The 17,904-nt window shown below is 44.6% G+C and overlaps 1 protein-coding gene across 3 annotated transcripts in view; it reads left to right on the forward strand.

Annotated features, from left to right (window-relative positions):
• Positions 1 to 17,904, forward strand: part of MAPKAP1 (MAPK associated protein 1) — an 80,323-nt gene that overhangs the window by 41,793 nt on the left and 20,626 nt on the right. For 2 of the 3 annotated variants that reach the window (XM_083875618.1, XM_083875619.1), the window contains exons 7-8: positions 3,508 to 3,617; positions 17,505 to 17,612. In XM_083875618.1, the coding sequence (XP_083731744.1) occupies positions 3,508 to 3,617; positions 17,505 to 17,612 (218 nt within the window). The remainder of the gene's footprint in view (positions 1 to 3,507; positions 3,618 to 17,504; positions 17,613 to 17,904) is intronic. The other variant, XM_083875620.1, reaches the window with a different exon arrangement.

Consider the following 17,904-nt stretch of genomic DNA (forward strand, 5'->3'; position numbering starts at 1 on the left):
ATGATAAGTGCCAGGGATTTCCTTTGCTTGATTTAACCTTGTCACCCAGGTATGTTTTTGCAAAATGACAGAAAATACAAGCTAAGGAATTTCTTTGGCTTCCAGTTTGCCAGCAGCAGTTTTAATTGATTGACCAGCATCTGCTTGTCTGTCCTATTTTCAGTGTGTTGCCTTAAAATAAAGGTATCATACCTTAGCAGAGTGAGGTAAAACACGTTGTATGCGATTGCAATTAAGGATATGCTGGGATTGGGCTGAGTGTGGACAGGCCATGCCCATGGCCAGTGCAGAGCAAGCTGGGGAGTGGTGAGGTGAGGTAAGATGAGGTGAGGTGGGTGTGTGTTTCTCCAGCACAGCCTCCTGTGCTGTGCTCACACATGGCAAGGCTGTGCTGGGTTGGTGGCGTTGCAGAAGATCCAGTGCCCAGCACGGCTCCAGGACACCCTGGCATCTCATTCAGTGACAGGACAAGGAGCAATGGCCTTAAACTTAACCACAAGAGGTTCCACCTCAACGTGAGGAATAACTTTTTTCCATGGAAGGTGGCAGAGCCCTGGAGCAGCTGCCCAGGGAGGGCTGGAGTCTCTCTCTCTGGAGACATCCCAAACCCAACTGTGTCCCCTGCTCTGGGTGACCCTGCCTGGGCAGGAGATTGGATGGAGTGATCTCCAGAGGTCACTTCCCACCCCAGCTAATCTGTGATTCCACGGGGCTTCTCCTCTGGGCACAGGAAATGTGTTCTGGCTCGCTGGCGTGGCCCCAGGGTGACAGCAGGAGCTCTTTGGTCTGGGCTGAAATCCACCCCCGGCTCAGATATGGATGTGTGGGGTTGCCAAGTGCTGAAATGTTGTACTGAGGTTTTGTGGTGCCTTGTGAGAGGGGAGCCAGGGCAGGGAAGGGACCAGGGTGGGGTTTGGGCCCTCTAGCTCTGCTCCAGAGCAAACAGCCAAGAGTTTACAAAGCGGGGTGCACTCTGCATTTCACTGCTCCTGCCAAGCACTCACTCACGGTTCACACACTAAATATAGCAAAACACAGAGCCTTTCTTAGTTTGCTTTGATCAGTAAAATAAACTTTTAAAGATTGTTCTGGGATGAGATCCAGCTTCTGAGGCAAAGAATGGCCGTGGCTCGGGCAGGGGTTAGTAATGGAGTGTCAGGGAAATCAGTCTGACAGTTCTCAGGCCAGCTGTTCAATGGAAAGAATCGGCTGGGCCGGGAACACGGGCAGGATCACAGCAGCCTGTGCTCTTTAGCAGCTGAAGTGTCAGGAACTGAGAGAGAATCTTCCCTTTTGGGGATGTTCCTGATCCATGGGTGTGTGAGCAGCCCTGAGCTGGGGCCATCTGCCACTGGCCACTCTGTGCCCATGGGAAGGGGGCTGCAAGCCCTGCTCTGTTTGGGGTGAAAAATGTTGGAAAGCATTTTGTACAAAACAGGACAATTGTAGCAGGTTTTGGAAGACTTCTGTTGCCTTTGCAATTTATTTTTTCCTTGGAGTATTTTAATTTATTTTCCTGTATTTTGTTTGGAGTTTTGTGGAAAATTCCTGTAGGTATTGCAGAGCATTGTATGAATTACCTGGAGGCACCAGGTGTTGGGATAGCCTGGTCTAGCATGGAGAGCTTTTCATGTAGCACTTCAATGAGAAACCTTGTGTTGTTTAAATAAAAGCACAAAGGTAGTTTCCTTTTTGTGATTATAACTGTAGAACAGGTTTTTCACTTTAAAGAATCCACTGATCCTTGCTCAGCAGGTCAGCTGGGACTGAAGCTGTGAGGCTTTTGGGAACCAAGGCATTGGCCAGGGCACTGCTGGGCAAAGGGCAGGTGTTGTGTGGTGCTCGTGCAGGTCGTGGGGCTCCACTGCAGCTTCAGGGGAAATTTGCTCCTCGCTGAAGTGCTCAGGAAGATCTTGGCTCATTGCTGGCATTAGCCAGAGCCTCCGAGCCCCGGGGCCGTTCCCAGGATGGCAGTGTCACCTGCAGAGTGGTGGCATTCCCTCCCTCAGCTCTGCTCCTGCTGCACTGAACACATGGCAGAAACAGAGGGAAAATAGATGCATGGAAAGGTTGGGATTATTTGGTTTGAAGACAAGTAAGATAGAGTTATAAATAATAAATGGTCTGGAGAACATAAATTTGGGGCTTTTAGGCAGTTTCATTTTGCCAGGAACAAAGGGAATTGAAAATGAAATTCAGATGAGACCAACGCACAACCGTGGAGAGGGAAAGAGCCTCTTACACCAGCGAGGGGGGACGTGTCCTGAGCCCAGGCTTGGCTGCTGGTCCCAGGAGCAGGAGTGGCCTGCAGGACACCAAGCTGTGACCAGCATGTGCCCAGGCAGGGGGGTCCTGTCCCCCATGTCACACTGCAGTCACTGCCCTGAGCACAGCAGTGAAGGGTGAGGGCTCCATCTTGGGCTGAGGATGCCACGGCTGATGTGACCTGAACTCCAGCCTCTAGTCCCAGGATTTGTGTTTCAAAGTGACATGTAATATGGGTTTGCTTTTCAGGATGTACTTGTGTTGCTTGGATTGCTTTCGCCTGCCAGTTGCTTTTAAAAATATTCCAGCTGTGATGTTCATATAGAGCTGTACTCCCTGATTAAAATTCCTAGTTGCCAGATACAAGGCTCCTCCTCCTGCCCAAATAGCTTTGCAAACCAGTTTTTTCCATGCAGAGCAATCTCTCCGGTGGGAGCCCTCAGCTCTCGGATTTCCCTGGAACTGTCTGCAGTGACATCTACTGACATGAGCCGAGACTGACTGTGAGGGCTAAGGGGCAAAATTTACTGATATGCTCATTCAGAGTCTCTTCTATTATACTGTCATCCTCTCTGTGTCCCCAGGGGTGCCCCTCTCGGTGTTTGGCAGCAGAATCCCTCACAGCTGTCCCCATGCTCTTTGCAGTCCTTTCTCCTGTGTGGCCTCTCCCATGGGTGATGGCCAGGACAAGAACCCACTGCTTTGGATCTTTCTGGGAGATTTCGTGCCATTGTGTTCACAAGAACGTGTCCAAAGAAACCCTGTTAGGTTAGAAATAATGCATTGAAATACTACCTCGATAGTGCTGCAAAGCTGTTGTCACTGAGGGGTGTTTTGCCACTTGTCCCCAATGGTTTGTTACGTGTGGAACATGGATGAAAATGCCACTGCAAACTGCTTCCCTGCCGTGTGCTGTAAAACACCCCACAGACACGAGCTGAGGAGACGAGGAGCCCCTCAGGTACATTGGCTCATTTTTCACTTCTAATGCTGAGCACCAAGTGATCAAAAATAACAATAAGTTAGGAAAAATCCTTACATTCCTTGAATCTCAACCCATTTTGGCTGGTTTTGTCTCTGCCTTGCTAAGGCAGTTTGCTTGGTTTCTGCTTTTAACTTCCCTTTACAGCCCAACTTCGTTAACCGTGTGCCTAACGAGTGCTTTGCTTGAAGCTAACGAGGGCTGCGGGGAGCTGCCAGTGATGATTGTTTTGTAAAACTGCATGTGCATCTGTCTTGCAGAAATGCTGCTCATGGATTCTCACTTATTCAGGTGGACAGTATGAAGGTCACCATGAAGGATATCTTACAAAAGGCCTTAAAGAGAAGGAAGGGATCACAGAGAGGCTCAGGTGGGTTATTTATCGTATTTTCTAGAGGGCAGGGTGTTTTCTCCATGAGTATATTTTATATCTCTTTTTAACTGTTGTGAACATTGCTCAGGTTTTGGGGGGGTTGTGTCCCAGCCCCACTCACAGTTCTGTGCACAGGTCTGTGTTCTCCATGCTGGCACAAAGCTGACAGTGCAAGAGCTGCATAATGTTTGCTGCAGAGCAGTATATCCATTCCTGCAAATATTTATTTATGATAACAAAGCCATTTGCATTCAAGACCAGTTCATGGCAATTTGGGATGATGGGTAGAAGTACAGCAAGTCCAGCCCATGCTAGAGTTTGTATATATACTTTTAATTTATGTAAGAAAATTATGCTTAGCACAATTTAAAATAATTTCAAGGATTCATTGTTACTTCTAGCGAAAAAGAAAAAATTACTTTCTGCAATGTTATCAAAATAGTACTGTTATAGTTAAGGCATATGGATACAAAAAGGGAAAATGTACAGTGTTTTGTATTTCTATTTTAAACTATGTTTTTCTGGGGGGTAGATGTGCATTCACATATATGTTAGTGTATATATTTCAGAAGTATAAGGCTGAGAGATCTTTCCAGCAACAAGAAATAATTACTGAGAGAAATTGCACTGAGTCTTGTCACGCAACAAAGGAACTTTAATATAAACCCATCTATATAGTGGGAAAGATAAGGATCTTGTCTTTGTAAATGAATGAAACCTCCATATACACCCTCAGTTTTAACTATGGGAAAAGAAAATAAACCCTGTTCTCCTTAGAAAAAGTAGTTCAGTGCAGTTTTTAAATGCATGTATAATCTGTCATGGATTTAATTAGCTATCTTCAGATGAGAGCTGAAGTTTTAATAAAAGTTAGAAGAGATAACACAGTGAAGGACACGGATGAGCTGTCTCAAGGCCATATTCCAAGGGAACGATAAGAGCTGTAAAAAATGGCAGAGAAGAGCAATTGAATGGAGCAATGAAAATCTGATTCTCGTAAAAAAAAAAAAAAGAGGGGGGGTGGTGTGGAGAGGAGCAGTGCTGGGGGTGGAGAGGAGCCCCGGCAGTCTGCAGCAATTTGGAGGGTGGCCAGGAGCCATCGCTCACCCCGGGCTGCGGCGCCTCCGTCCAGATGTGCCAACGGCGGCCGCAGCCCTTGCCAGCTGACTGCGCCGTGTGATAACCGGCTCTCTGGATGCCCATCACTGGCCGCAGAGATAGAATTAAATGATGATGATCTTCCCACAAGTTGGGAGAGGAAACAATGCATATAAATCTTGATTTCATCTCAGCGTGAGAAGTCTTTATCCATCATCACTCATAATGAACAAGTCGTTAGCGGCGATGAATGGTGTTGGGGTTTTTTCAAGCACCTCTTTTGTTCACTTTTTGGGTGACTTTTATTTATTTCCTGGGGTCAGATTTCCTGTCCCTGAAGGGAGGTTGCTAAAGGATTCATGTAGCTCAGTCTTTAAACTGCTTCCCCCCTTTGTGTGACAGATGTTTTATTCTTTGTCCATTTGAAATTTGATTCTGCTTTGACTTTGTTACTTTTGCTCAGTAGTTTAGAAAGGGAATGGACCTGGCATTTGTTCCTTCAGCTAGTACATTCATTTCTGCTGCCTTGGCCCTCCTGCTCAGAATCCTTTGCAGAAACAGGGTCTATAGGGGTGTATCAGAATTTTTTATTAACATTAACTTATCCAAGCTTTTCCTTATTCCCATTTGCATCCCTCTCCCAAATGTGGATTATCAGGCTTTAGGGGGGTGGGAGGGCTTAGGAAGGTCTTGCTGTCGTCTTTAAAGCAGCAGCAATTGTAACTGCGTGCACAGAGGGGACTCTCTGGATCCAGACAGGCTCTGCCAGTCCCCATCTGCCATGGGCTGGGAATGCTGTGAGGGCAGGGAGAGCTCAGGATGCCACCACAGTGGGCACAGAGAGACTGGAACAGGAGTAGGAAAAGATTTTGCCATCATTCCTTACCTACCACCAGATCCCTCGTCATTGGAGGGGATGTGCCTCTCACTGTCACTAGGAGCTGCAGGGATAAATGGAATTGCAGATCAGAGCATCAGCACAGCACAGGCCTGGGCCAGGGTGCTTCAGGTCATTATTAACCAGTGGATTAGGATGTCATGGTTCTGAATAAAAGATAAGACATAGGAGAAGCATTTCTCCTCGTTCAGCAATGTTTCCTTTAAAGCTGATTGGCCTGATTCTTAAAAAGGTGTTACCAAAAATAGACTGAACATGTTTATTTAAAGTTTTTGGAATAGTTTAGTAAAACTGAAATGCCCATGAGCTTTTCTGCCTGTCTTCAATGAGCCTCCAGATCCGCCTTTTCAGGACAGACGAATTTATTACTTTACAGCTTATGCTGTTTTCAAGTACTGGTAGAAGCAGTTGCTTTCTGATCTGTTTTCACCACTGACTTACAGGATATTTTTCAGACTGGTCTTAAATTGGTAGGAAAAGGCAAACTTGGGTTGGCTAGTTTGGGTGAGGAATATTTAAGTAATTCTTATGGTACAATTGGGAAGGGTTTGTTCAGCATGACCAGAGCTAAAACACTAGACTAGTTTTCTCTAAATACTTTGTTCAGCTACTAAGATTATTTGTTGCAGCAAAATACTGGTCAGTAGGAGACAGAGGTGGGCTACAACCTTTGCTTCATAGAAAGAGGCCTGAAAAAACAGAAGCAATATTCTGACTGTGCCTAACTCTGTTTAGATAAAATTATTGCAAACTGTTCAAACTATTTCACCTTCCTTGCAATTCTTCTTTCTTAGTGTCTCAAGGCTTTTGACATACAAACTCTGACCATTTTTAAATAATAATATTTTAGCTAGTTAGGGGGAAGTGCAGGTGATGAAACAACTGGATGTGATGGAGCTGAGAGAGTCATGGCCCCGAGTCCTTTCCTAGAGGACCTGGTTGTCCTGCAGCAGGACTGTGGGACCTGGTGACCTGTCCCACCACAGGCATCCACAAGGGGTTAATGAGAATGCTGGATCATCTCCTGCCACATGCCCAAATAACCAGCTGGGAGAAGTACATGGGAATGGCTGCAAGTTAGGAAAAAGCCTGTAACAACCAGTCAGTGCTGCATACTGGAGAAGATAAATCTGCAGAGGAAATCGTTGAGGCAGATGTTTAATTAGTTGGAGCCAGGCTGGATAAATCAGGATAGGAGCTGTCTATGCAGATACGCCGGTGTGCCTTCCCTTCCTCTGGGCTGGTGTCACTGGCTTTAAAAACAAACTGTTCTTTTTGCTGAGGAAAGGAGCAGCAGAGAGTCCTACAACCTCTCACTTACTGTAATGGATTCCCCTGTGTACACTCATAAAATAGCAAATGTAATTGATGTTTTCTTATGGTAATGAAAACTAACGAAGTCGAATACTTTATCATCAATTTGTTTAACCTATTGCGTGCTCAGCAGCATGTGTTGCACAGGCATATTTTATGGGAGGGCTGGAAATAAAACACTGCAGTTGTGGGATGAGCTTCTAGGGGGAGACTGGTCTAATCCAAGATGGACTACCTTGAGGGGCCTCAGGGGCTCATGCAGGAGGGTTTTCTGAAAATAGCCCAAATGGGAGAGAAAGAGCCTGAGGGTGGGGTGATACCTCAGCCAGAGACAGGAGAGCTGGAAGTTCCATCAGTGCCATAGGGACTTGGCTGGGTACAGCACAGGCCTGACACTGCTCAGGCACTGGGATAGCAACCCTTGGAGAAGCCTGGTGTCCAGAGGTAGTTTAAGGATTATTTTGTGTAATAGTGCCATGCCTACATCTCCTTTCTGTGAGCACTTCACCGGCTGATGGTGTAAATATAAAATCTCTCTGCAGTGTGGCAGATCAGCTGAACAGAACTCACATGCTGGAGATTGGGAGCATAAGAACTTCCTGTTCTCCTTGAATTTATCAGTAAAAATGTCAGATACTGTGCTGTCTGGATTTCAAATAGCTCTAATAACTGAGTCCTGAAAAGCTGTTTTAGAAAGTGAGATTTGGGTGTTTTAGTACTTGGGATAATTCTGCTCCCCAGAGATCAGTAACAGCCTTAACATTGACTTCTGGAGCAGGTAGCTGTTAGGCATGCTTGAAAATCCCACCCTGGGGCTTGGCAGAGGAAGTTTTGTAGGTCGTACAGATCATGTTGCAGAACTGTAAAACAACATTACCCCTAGAACTTGATTTGCTTTACTAGGAAATGATTTTCCTGCTCAGTCAGTCTGGTGTGTGTTTCTGCTGGTCTTACTTTCACCAATACTCATGTGGTACCCCATTAACATGTAAGAAATTTGGGTTGTGGTAGATGTGCTCTTTAATCCTGCTTTTTTAGGGAGGCTCAGTGGGACCAAGGCAGGCACAGTTCTTCCAAGGTGGAAGGTGCAGCCCATGCTCTGATCCCACAGCCCAGCTGAGGCTGTGGCTGACAGCAGCCCACAGTGTGCAGCAGGCAAGGAGATCTTATCAGCCTTTTTATATCTGCACCAAAGCCTGCACTCAATATTCCCTATAAAATATGTTTGCATGGATTACGATTTTAAGAACATAAGAAAGATGGTGACTTCATCCTTGATACTTCATGTGTCTTGATGCCATGGTGATTCTCAAATTAAATATGTGCAGGAACTATATGTACACTTGGAAGTTATCTCCCTGCCTGTGAGCTGTCTCATTCCTGCTGCTCTTCAACAAACACATTCCCTGGGACTCCAGTTGCCTTCTCCTCCAGAGCTCAACTGAATGGACTATAAATACTAATGTAAAGTAAATTACAATGCAGAGAGAATGTGTGCAGAGGCTTTGTTTTCAAACAAATTAAGCATTGATGTCAGTATAAAACCGAATGTTCTTAGAAGGAGATGAGAGACAAAACTAAACAATATAAAATACTGAAATGTTGGAATAGTCCTGCCTGTTCCTGGTCCATGTCAGCCTCTCTTCATCTGAAATTTCTAGTGAACAGAGAAGTCTCCTCTGATTAATCTTGTCTGATTTCAAGTAGAAATTCTTTGCAGGGTGAACATGCTACTGATTATTATTTAATAGCTGTCTCCGACTGCAAACATCCCCCGACCAGAAAGGCTCAGTCCTTTTAAGAACAAAATGCTCTACAAGTTTAATTGTTATAAACAAAACCTTCTGCCAACATTGCACAGACGTGACCTGTATTTTCCGTAGGTTAGAGAGAGAGTTATTAGCTCAGTGTTCTGTGAGTTTGGAGAAAGATTAATACTTTTTCAATAAATGAAAACAGCTGCTTTGCAATAACATTCAAGTCCCTAACAGCTGTCAACCAGTGCTTTTTGCTATTCTTTAAAATGTGTAAAGTGACCAAAAATAGTTTAAAATAATCTTCCTGGTCTGTTTAAGTGTATTATTTCACTGCCACAGGAAGCTGAATAGTAAGAAAAGAGAAAGATTCAAGAAACAGGCGTAGGACTTAAAAATAAAAGTCTCCATATCATGTTTTAGTCTCTACACCAGAATCAGAGGAATTGCAGCTGCCAGTGCCAGGGAAAAGAGCCTGTTCCATACCTTGGTACCTGGGAGCACAGTCTGTTACAGACCCAGGTTTTGTGGTGCCTGATTATTTGCATGTTTTAGATTTGTTCACACAAAATTTAAGTTACCTCAGAACCTGGAGACTCAGATGAAGAGTTCTGCTTGGGGCTCATCTTACTTGAGGAGCATCTGGGAAGGAGAGATCTGAGCTGTGTTTGAAAATGCAGATTCTGACGTGTCAATGTCAGCACCACACTGAATGTCAAATTTCATGACTTAAGTGTTCTAAAACAGGTGCTAGAGGAGATGAGGTTTTCCTTCCTCATCCTGCCTTGTTGGTGGGAGAGTAGGACCAAAAAAGTCAGTAAAGGAGATGTGTGTGCATTTTGATTGCACATATATGTATTTATTCATCCATTTTAAAAAGGAGGATTAAAAAGATAAGCTATGTAAAGCCACAGCCCTGCGATTAAAGTACTTGTACCAGATGAACCACAATTAGAATAAACTGTCATTAAAGTTTGATACTGTCACAGAATGATGGTAACTGAGGAGTTTAAATTTAAAAGTAAATATGTTCGAGTAGGCGATGCATATGTTTGCTCTGACTCTTTCTGGGATGGAAGCCCCAGCATCTGTGACAGTGAAGAGCCAATTAATTTGTGTTTCCTTGTGTTCACACTCGTGCTTTTCTGCTTAATGGTAGTTTTGAGTTCCTCTGGCTCTGAGTGCTTTGTTTTGGATCATTACAGCCCCCCTGCAGAGCCTGGTGCCCGGGTTGGGAACGGCTCTACCTGGAAATACTTGAGCGGTTGAATATTTCAATACTTCCCTCGCTGTTCCTGTCAGCAGCGTTGGCATTACAGAGAGCCCTGGGGTCTGCAGAGCCCGGCCGGGACACGGCCCCACTGTCCCCAAACTGTCTCCACACTGTCCCTGCTGTGCTGGTTCAGGAGCTGCCTGGCTCTTGCGGGTCAGGGCTCTCTGCATCCTGCTCAGCACCAGTGCCAGCATTCCCATTGCTCAGCACCAGTGCCCCATTCCCATTGCTCAGCACCAGTGCCCCCATTCCCTGGCCAGGCTTGTCTCCCCTCACAGCTCCCAGCCAGGAGCTGATCCGGGAAGGGAGAAGCTGCTCTCTGCTCATTTTTGTCAGGGGAGTGAGCAGAGCGAGCCCCTAAGCGCAGAGAGGAGCGATGGAGCTGCTGGGACTGATTGCCTCCTGCTCGGCTCTGCTCTGCTCTGCAGCAGGGATGATTTATTCCACACCCTTTGCTCTCTCCCCAGCCTGTTGATGCTGAGCAGACCCCGGTGTGCCGGGGCAGGGATGTTGGTGTATGTGGAACAGCTCGTCGGGAATAAAGTTTGTGTTGGTCAGAACAGCAATGGTTGTTCCTGTGCCTTGGGCTGGTGAGGGGCTGGATATCAGCCTGGATGGGTGAGAAGAATTTTTCATGCCTAGCCTCCAAAATGAAAGTGAAATTTTGAACAGGGTCTATTTTGGATCTGTTGGTATTGAATTCATGTGGTTTCCGGTTCTTCTGGATTGGTAATAATGCTGTAATTTGTGTGGCATTTTAAACTGTGCAGCACAGTGTTTGGATGACTGAGATTTTTGGGTTTGCTTCACCCACTGATGAACAGAGACTGTGCTGGTCCCTGGTCCCTTCATGGGACCAGCTGTCATGAACCCTGGAGTACACCGTGGCTGTGCTGCCCAAAACTGCACAGCAATCTCTGGTGTCTTCATAGTCAGGGAAAAGCACCTTTGTGACTTGATAATCCTGGAATGGGAGAGCCTTGGTGCTGCTCAGTCAGGAATGCCCATTTGGGCTGGCCCAGGATAGTCCTTGGGGATGATTCTAGGGGCTGAGAATGGGGCAGCTGCTGCCCCACACCTCCCAGAGCTGTTATTTTATTTAAAATAAAATCTGTGTATTGGATTTCTGCTGTAGGTGCTTTAGATTACAGATCAAACATGATGACTTTGTCTCAGCTTTATTTAGAGCTACGTATTGCTAATGCAAAAAGGTAGCAATTAAGTAAAACCCTTCTGTTGACGCTGTGCACAGCCCAGGTTGCTGCTGGCCGTGCTGCACATTTGCTACTCCCCAGAAAAGCAATCCAGAAATGAAGTGTTTGTTTCTTTTTAAGGGGCTTTTGACTAAATTCTTTAATTTCACTGGCTGTCAAGGTAGTGTTAAGTAAAATAGGTTTGAACTGCTGTAGTTTTTGTGTACTGGACTAGATGTCAGAAACCTTTGCCATCACTGGAAATTCTGTCACTCTGGATTTACTATCTGTTTCCCACAGCTGAATTCCTGAGCAGTGTGATTTAACACCTTGGCTCTCCATCAACCAGGCCTGGCATTTATTTGAATGCATTACACCACTGGTTTCCATAAACTATTTTACAATTGTTTCATATAAATGGCTGTTTATTTCTACAAAAACCATCTGTATTTCTGTGGAGAGCGGCAGATAACTGTGTAAAATTCAGTAATGTCACAACAGTGTAAGTTAAGGAAAAACAGATTGAGCTAAAAAAAACCCTCTCATGATTGTGCGCAATGTTAAAAGTTTGTTTTCACTATTTAAATATCTTTATTTATTAACCAGTATTTGCATTTGTAATGATAAAATCTTTATTCCACTTCAGAGGTGTTGAGGGGCTTTGGGGATTTTTAGCGGATAAACAGATTTAAGATGTCCTCGCAGCAGCAGGATTGGAGATGTAAACATTCTGCTCTGCAGCCAGTTCCTCTCACACTGTTTACATATTTTCTGTTGTTTTATTGTCATTGCCAAGCACACAATGGAATCCTGCCCCTTCTGTCATGTTCTAAGAAAGCTCCCTCAGAAGGAGGCCTGAGCCCTCTCCCTGTTCCCACTTTCTCTGCTCATTGCAGTGGATTGATCCTGCTCCTCCCTCAGCCCCATTTGATTTTGGTCCAGCGCTCGTCCCCAGGGGCCATGTCCAGCATCCATGGGGAGCCAGGCTTCCCCCAGGCCTCCCTGGAGGGATGAGGAGCTGCCTCTATTTCCCTCCTCCCAGCCAGCACCCAAGGAGCCTCCACACTGAGCTATTTTAATTCCTCCATCTGCTGCCCATGTACTGGCAGAGGGAACACTGGAATCCAGCAGTCTTACACTTAGCACGACTGATACTTTCTGACAGACTATTTGAAATGATAGAAATACATAAATCTCCTCTTTTTTATGACCTTGTAATAGCTGCAACATATTTCCAGCAAATATTTTCTATAGCAATAATAAAAAAGCGATAACAAAAAAATAAATATAAATATAGTTTAAACTCAAGCAGAATCGCGCTTTTAAAGCCCAGGGATGGAGCAGCAAAGCAATAAATCACAAATCCTTGTGAAAGGAGGGACTTGAAATGGAAAGTCCCACAGACATCAGTGTTAAGTGTTTATCAACAGGGGTTTTTTGTCTGCTGTGCTGCCTGTGGACAGTGCTCAGTTTGCTTTTGCTTGTTCCCTCCTGCCCAGCATGTCACCATGGCTGTTGGGCTGTGGCTGCCTAACTGTCCACATTTGTGACTTTTTTCTTTCTTGCTTTCTTTGTTATTTTTTTCTTTTCCTGTGTTATTTCCCTTGCCCAAACAAGCTGTGGCTGCTGCCCCTGGATCCCTGGCAGTGTCCAGGGGCAGGGTGAACAGGGCCTGGAGCAGCCTGGGCTGGTGGAAGGGCCTGGGCTTTCCATGGCATGCTTAGATTTCCAAAAAAGATTTGACAAAGGCTCATAAAGCAATTAAGCTGTCACGGGATGAGAAGGAGGATCCTCACATGGATTAATAATTGATTAAAAGACAGGAAACAAAGAATAGGAATAATGGCCCTCGGTGATTAGTAACTAGGTTACTGGTGGAGCTCCAGTGGAACTGGTGGAACCTGCATTGTTCATTAATCTGGGGCATGGAAAGGATGTAAATGCTAATGTGACAAAATGTGCTGTCGATACAAAAAAGGTAAGAATAATGCAAATAAAAGCTGTCTGTGAAGCACTGCAGAGGTATCCACAGTGCTGAGTGACAGGACAATAAAATGAGAGAGGGAATTCAGTGTCAATGAGTACAAAATAATATACATGGTGAAAAGAAACTGTAACTATATGTGTACAATGATGGGCTCTAATTACCTTCCATCAGCCAGGAAAAGTATCCAGCATCATCACGGGTACTTCTCTGAACATTTCAGCTCCATGTAGGAGCAGGCAGAAAGATAAATGGAACATCAGGAACTGAATCCATAAATCCCAACGTACTGATATCTTGATTGCTATATTTTGTCTCAAAAAAGAGAAGTGAAGAGGTGGAGAAAGGGATGAGTGTGGAAATGGATCAGGCACGTGAAATGAGGAGCAGATGCTGAGGAGGGAAGGGTTTTTGTAGTGTGGAAAAAGCACAACTGGTACCAGAGGTGTCTGTGAAGTGCAGGTGGTGGGGACATGAACTGGGAAGGTTTTATCCTGGTGGTTCAGAGACTGGGGCTGCTCACCCCAAACGTTGGGGTGGCAATGGCTCATTGGAACAAAAGGAATACTTCTCCTCATGCAGTGTAATGAATTCAGGAGGTAAATGTCATGGAAATGGAAAATTCAAAAGTGTTTTGGACAAATGCACGGACTGTAAAGGGAACAGAAACAGCTGATATAGCACACGTGGAACTGGGGTGTTGGTGAGAATTATGGGAGCTCTTGGAGGTGAAGAAAGGGATATACAAGCATAAGGATGTGTTTTGTTGCAGAGAATAATGGTGTAAAATATAGCCTCAGTTTTCAACAATTTGAGTTAATTTTTTTGTTAAAACTGGTCTTTTTTGTTTAGGTTTGACAACTCCACAAATATTAAATATTCTTTCTATAATCCTTATTTCACCCTAGTAACTAGTTTGGAGATGGAGAGGGGTTTGGTTGGGGTTTTGTTTAAAGCCTGGTTCCCTGTTGCAGTGTTAGTATTGTTTATTGTGCAGATTCACCCCTGACCGTGGCATTCTTCATTGCTATTGAAAGTTAATGGGGGAAAAATTGCATTCCAAACATTTGAACCCGTAGTAGCCATGGCTGAACTTAGTTGATCTCTGGTGATCGGTTCAATTTAGTTACGATTTTTAGCCATTAGGCTGGGGCTGAATGATGGTGATTTGGTTGAGGCCAAATGTCTGCAGAAAATTGGCTGTTTGATAAGAGCCCTGTTATCAGAGGGGGATACTTTCTCATTTACATTTAGATGAGTATTGATTATTTATTTACTCAGAGAAGTGAGATTCGTTCCCAATCTTATCTCTCTAGTCTCTGCTTGTCAGCAAAAAGAGAGAGAGAGCTCCTGACAACAGCCTAAGATAACAGCACTTTGTAGTGGAGATAAAAGTTGGAATGGGCCTTTTTCTAGTCTTGACTGAAAGGATAAGTTTTAAAAATTAGAACTGATGGGTCGTGCTTTCAAAAGCCCTTTCCGAAAGCTTTGCAGCTTAAATGGCAACAGAATTGGTTTGTTGGTATGTGTGTCCCCTTCTGCAAGGGGGACCCTTAATTTGATTATAGGGTGGGATTCTTCCCAGGCACCTTTGTGTGCTCCTAGGGAAGCTGTGGGTCTTGGGGTCTGTTTCCTTGTTTAATTCCTGATGAACATTCCTGTCTCTAAAGGGGTGTCTGGAAATAGCCATGTGGGTATCTGTGGGCACAATTCATGGTGAGAGTGGTTCCACAGGGGGTTAGATGTGTGTGATGGAGAATCACCCACAGGAAGGGTGTGGAGCCCTGAGAGCTGCAGGGAAGCTTGGCTTGGGACACTGGCCAGGACAGTCCGTGCCAAGACTTTAAAGGTTTATTTTACAACTGCATTGAACATTTGCATGAGATTACAGAAATCCATAAAATCCATCTTTGGTATTGCCACTTGAAAATTCGTTGAAATTCACAGAGAAGAATTCCATTAGGAGACCATTAAATTATCCAATATTCCTACTACAATGACATCATTTGAACTTGTGAGAGAAGCCTGAGAGTAAAACTCCTCCGCAGACTCAGCCTAACGTTCTTCATCTGTTGGGAAGCAGAGGTCATGTAAATGTGGACGGCTATTTAAAGTGTAATTGAAGAGTAGATACTCTCTAAAAATCTGTTTACACTTTTTATTCATTTCTCAGTATTTACTTTTTTTTTTTAAATTTCTCAGTATTTTCTGTTTTTAAGGAGTTATCCATAAGGCAGATTGACCTGGTTCCTGCTCTGGAGCTCTATTTCCCTGCTTCATTAGGAGAGTTAGTGCAGGCTTGACACAAACTGGGTAAAATAATTTACCTGATCATGGAATTCTGAAGCTGCTCCGGATAAAAATGATCCTGTGCCAGTGCAGGGTGTTGAGGGGTGGCTCTCCTCAGGGCTCAGCAGCATGGGGCAGCCTCTGATGTGAGTGATGCTCTTTGGGGTAGATACAGCTGGCAGAATCAGATCCACACAGAGGGAACCCTGCCTGCATTTAACCCTTCCCTCGTGTCAGGGTTTGCCCCCATCGTGCAGGGGTTTGGGACTGGGTACCAACAGCACAGATGTTCAGATCTGTGCCAGCAGTTCCCTTGGATGTAGCTTGGGAATCTCTGGGAGGTGCTTGGGATGAACAGACAAAGCCATTGGGTTTTACTGTCATCGGTCCTGTTCTTAAACCTACACCAGATTTTAAATTGATTTTAAAATCTCAGTTTTAAATTGATTTACTGCTTTGAGATTTGTTTCAATTCAGCATATTTTGCTTCTGCCTAACAAGCAGGCCTCTGTTTATCTAATTTATTTAAAATTTAAATTGCTAATCACATTTCCAGTAGCTGGGAGAGGAGCAGTGATGGTGCTGGGTCTGTTTGCCTTTCTTTGTGCTGCGTGGTTTGCACTGCAGATTCTTTGGCAGCTCCTCGTGCCATCACTGGTTGTGCTGGGCAGGGTGGGAGCTGCTGGGGCTCCTCCTGTGTCCTGCAAAAAGCCTGGCACTGCATTTGCTCTGGGTGGCACTGGGAATAAGGAGTGTCCATAAAGCTCCACTCGGGGAGGAACCCAGACTAAGCAGTGAGTGCCTCACGTGGCTTTGGGGAGATGGAATGAGAAGCTGTAATTGAAATTCTGCTGTAGTAAATTTAAAATTAATTGGCTAACAAATTCCATTCCTTAGGCGTGCCATCTGAGGCTGAAAGACTTAATTTTTTTATATATTTTAAATATTTCATCATATATGCTCGTAATTCAAAGTCAGCAAACAGTCAGAATTTTTTTAAGTACTGGAGAAGAGGGAATAGATTTTGTTATTTCAGTTCTAGGTTTTTTGTTACTTTGAGACCTGGTTAAAGGGACTTTGAATTAATTAAGATTTTTCAGATTATTTCATTTCTGTTCAGATTATTTTACTGGATTATATGGAAAATATCCAGCTGAGAACTTGGTGTGCAATTCAGCTCTCAGGTGTGAGCAGGAGTGGAACAAGGACAGGAAGGTGTTGGCCCCACCAGATCCCATGGAATGGGTTTTTCTTCTTGGGGGTCCCACCTGGATCTTGGTGCATTTGAGTCTCCCCTTCCCCAACCAGAGCCTCTCCCAAGCACTGCCAGGACAGCAGGGCTAGAGCTGGCTCACTGGGCTTCACCTGGAATTGGATCAGAGTTTTCTGGTTTTGTTCCAGTTAAGGCATGTAGTTTAAGGATCTATTCAACTAAAAGATTTTTTTTTAAATGGCCTATTTTTTTAACAACAATTTTTGAAACATTTTCTGTAGTTGTAAAACAGCTTTTTAAGTGGTATTGTACTTACTTCGGGGATTTGATTGGAGAAGAAAGAAGTTGGCACCTAAACCTTCAAGATCTATTGTTAAAATGTGAAAATAATTCATTCAAAGCAGCAGCATCTGTCTCTCTGTGTGATGCAGTCCATAAGGAAGGGCTGATTTCCTTCCCAGGTGTTTCCCAGTGCTCTGTGCAGGCAGGAGGGATGGGCAGCAGGGAGCAAACACAGGGAACTTCTTCACTCATGAGAGATGCCTAGAAAATCCCCCCTGAGTGTAGGGCGAGCTCTGAGCGGGCATTTCCCACATGATGCTGAGCTCTTGGTGCAGGAACAACATGGGAGTGTTGGACAGGGCTTTGCCAGGTCACACCAGGGACAGCTGATGACAACAGGAATGTGTTGTTTCCTTCCACACCATCCTCCAGCTTCTGACAGGGCCCTTCCTTTGGCAAAGGGCTCTGAGACATCAACACCCACCTGCTGTGCTCCTGGGCTGCGAGTAACCTCGTGTTAGTTGAACGTGCTAAGCCATCACTTTGTTAGAAAACAGATGATTTTACAAGTTACTTTATGTTTCAGGTCCTCAGTATCGGCTGGAGAAGCAGAGTGAACCTAATGTCCCAGTAGATTTAGACTGTACCTTGGAGAGCCAGAGCACTTTGGAATTCTGCCTTGTCCGGGAGAACAGTATGTTTCCCCTTTTCACTTTTGCTCTTGTAAACTGCTTAAACTCACATAAGTTATGTATTTTGGAACACAAGCTGTACTGTCTGGGCAAGTACATTTTGACGAGACTCTCTGTCCTGAGGCACTTCTCCGTGGTGCCAAAACAATATTCCAGAGGGAAATGATGGATTTCATACCTTTAGTAAATAGTCTGCATCCTGTTTATCACTTCATGATTAATCTTTTGCTGTTAAACTCTGCTCTGTAAAGTTATGACCAACCCTGAAAAACACGAAATATGAACCTGTCTGTG

The sequence above is a fragment of the Zosterops lateralis genome (genome assembly GCF_965231275.1).
Source record: "Zosterops lateralis genome assembly, chromosome: 20".
NCBI classification, from domain to species: domain Eukaryota; kingdom Metazoa; phylum Chordata; class Aves; order Passeriformes; family Zosteropidae; genus Zosterops; species Zosterops lateralis.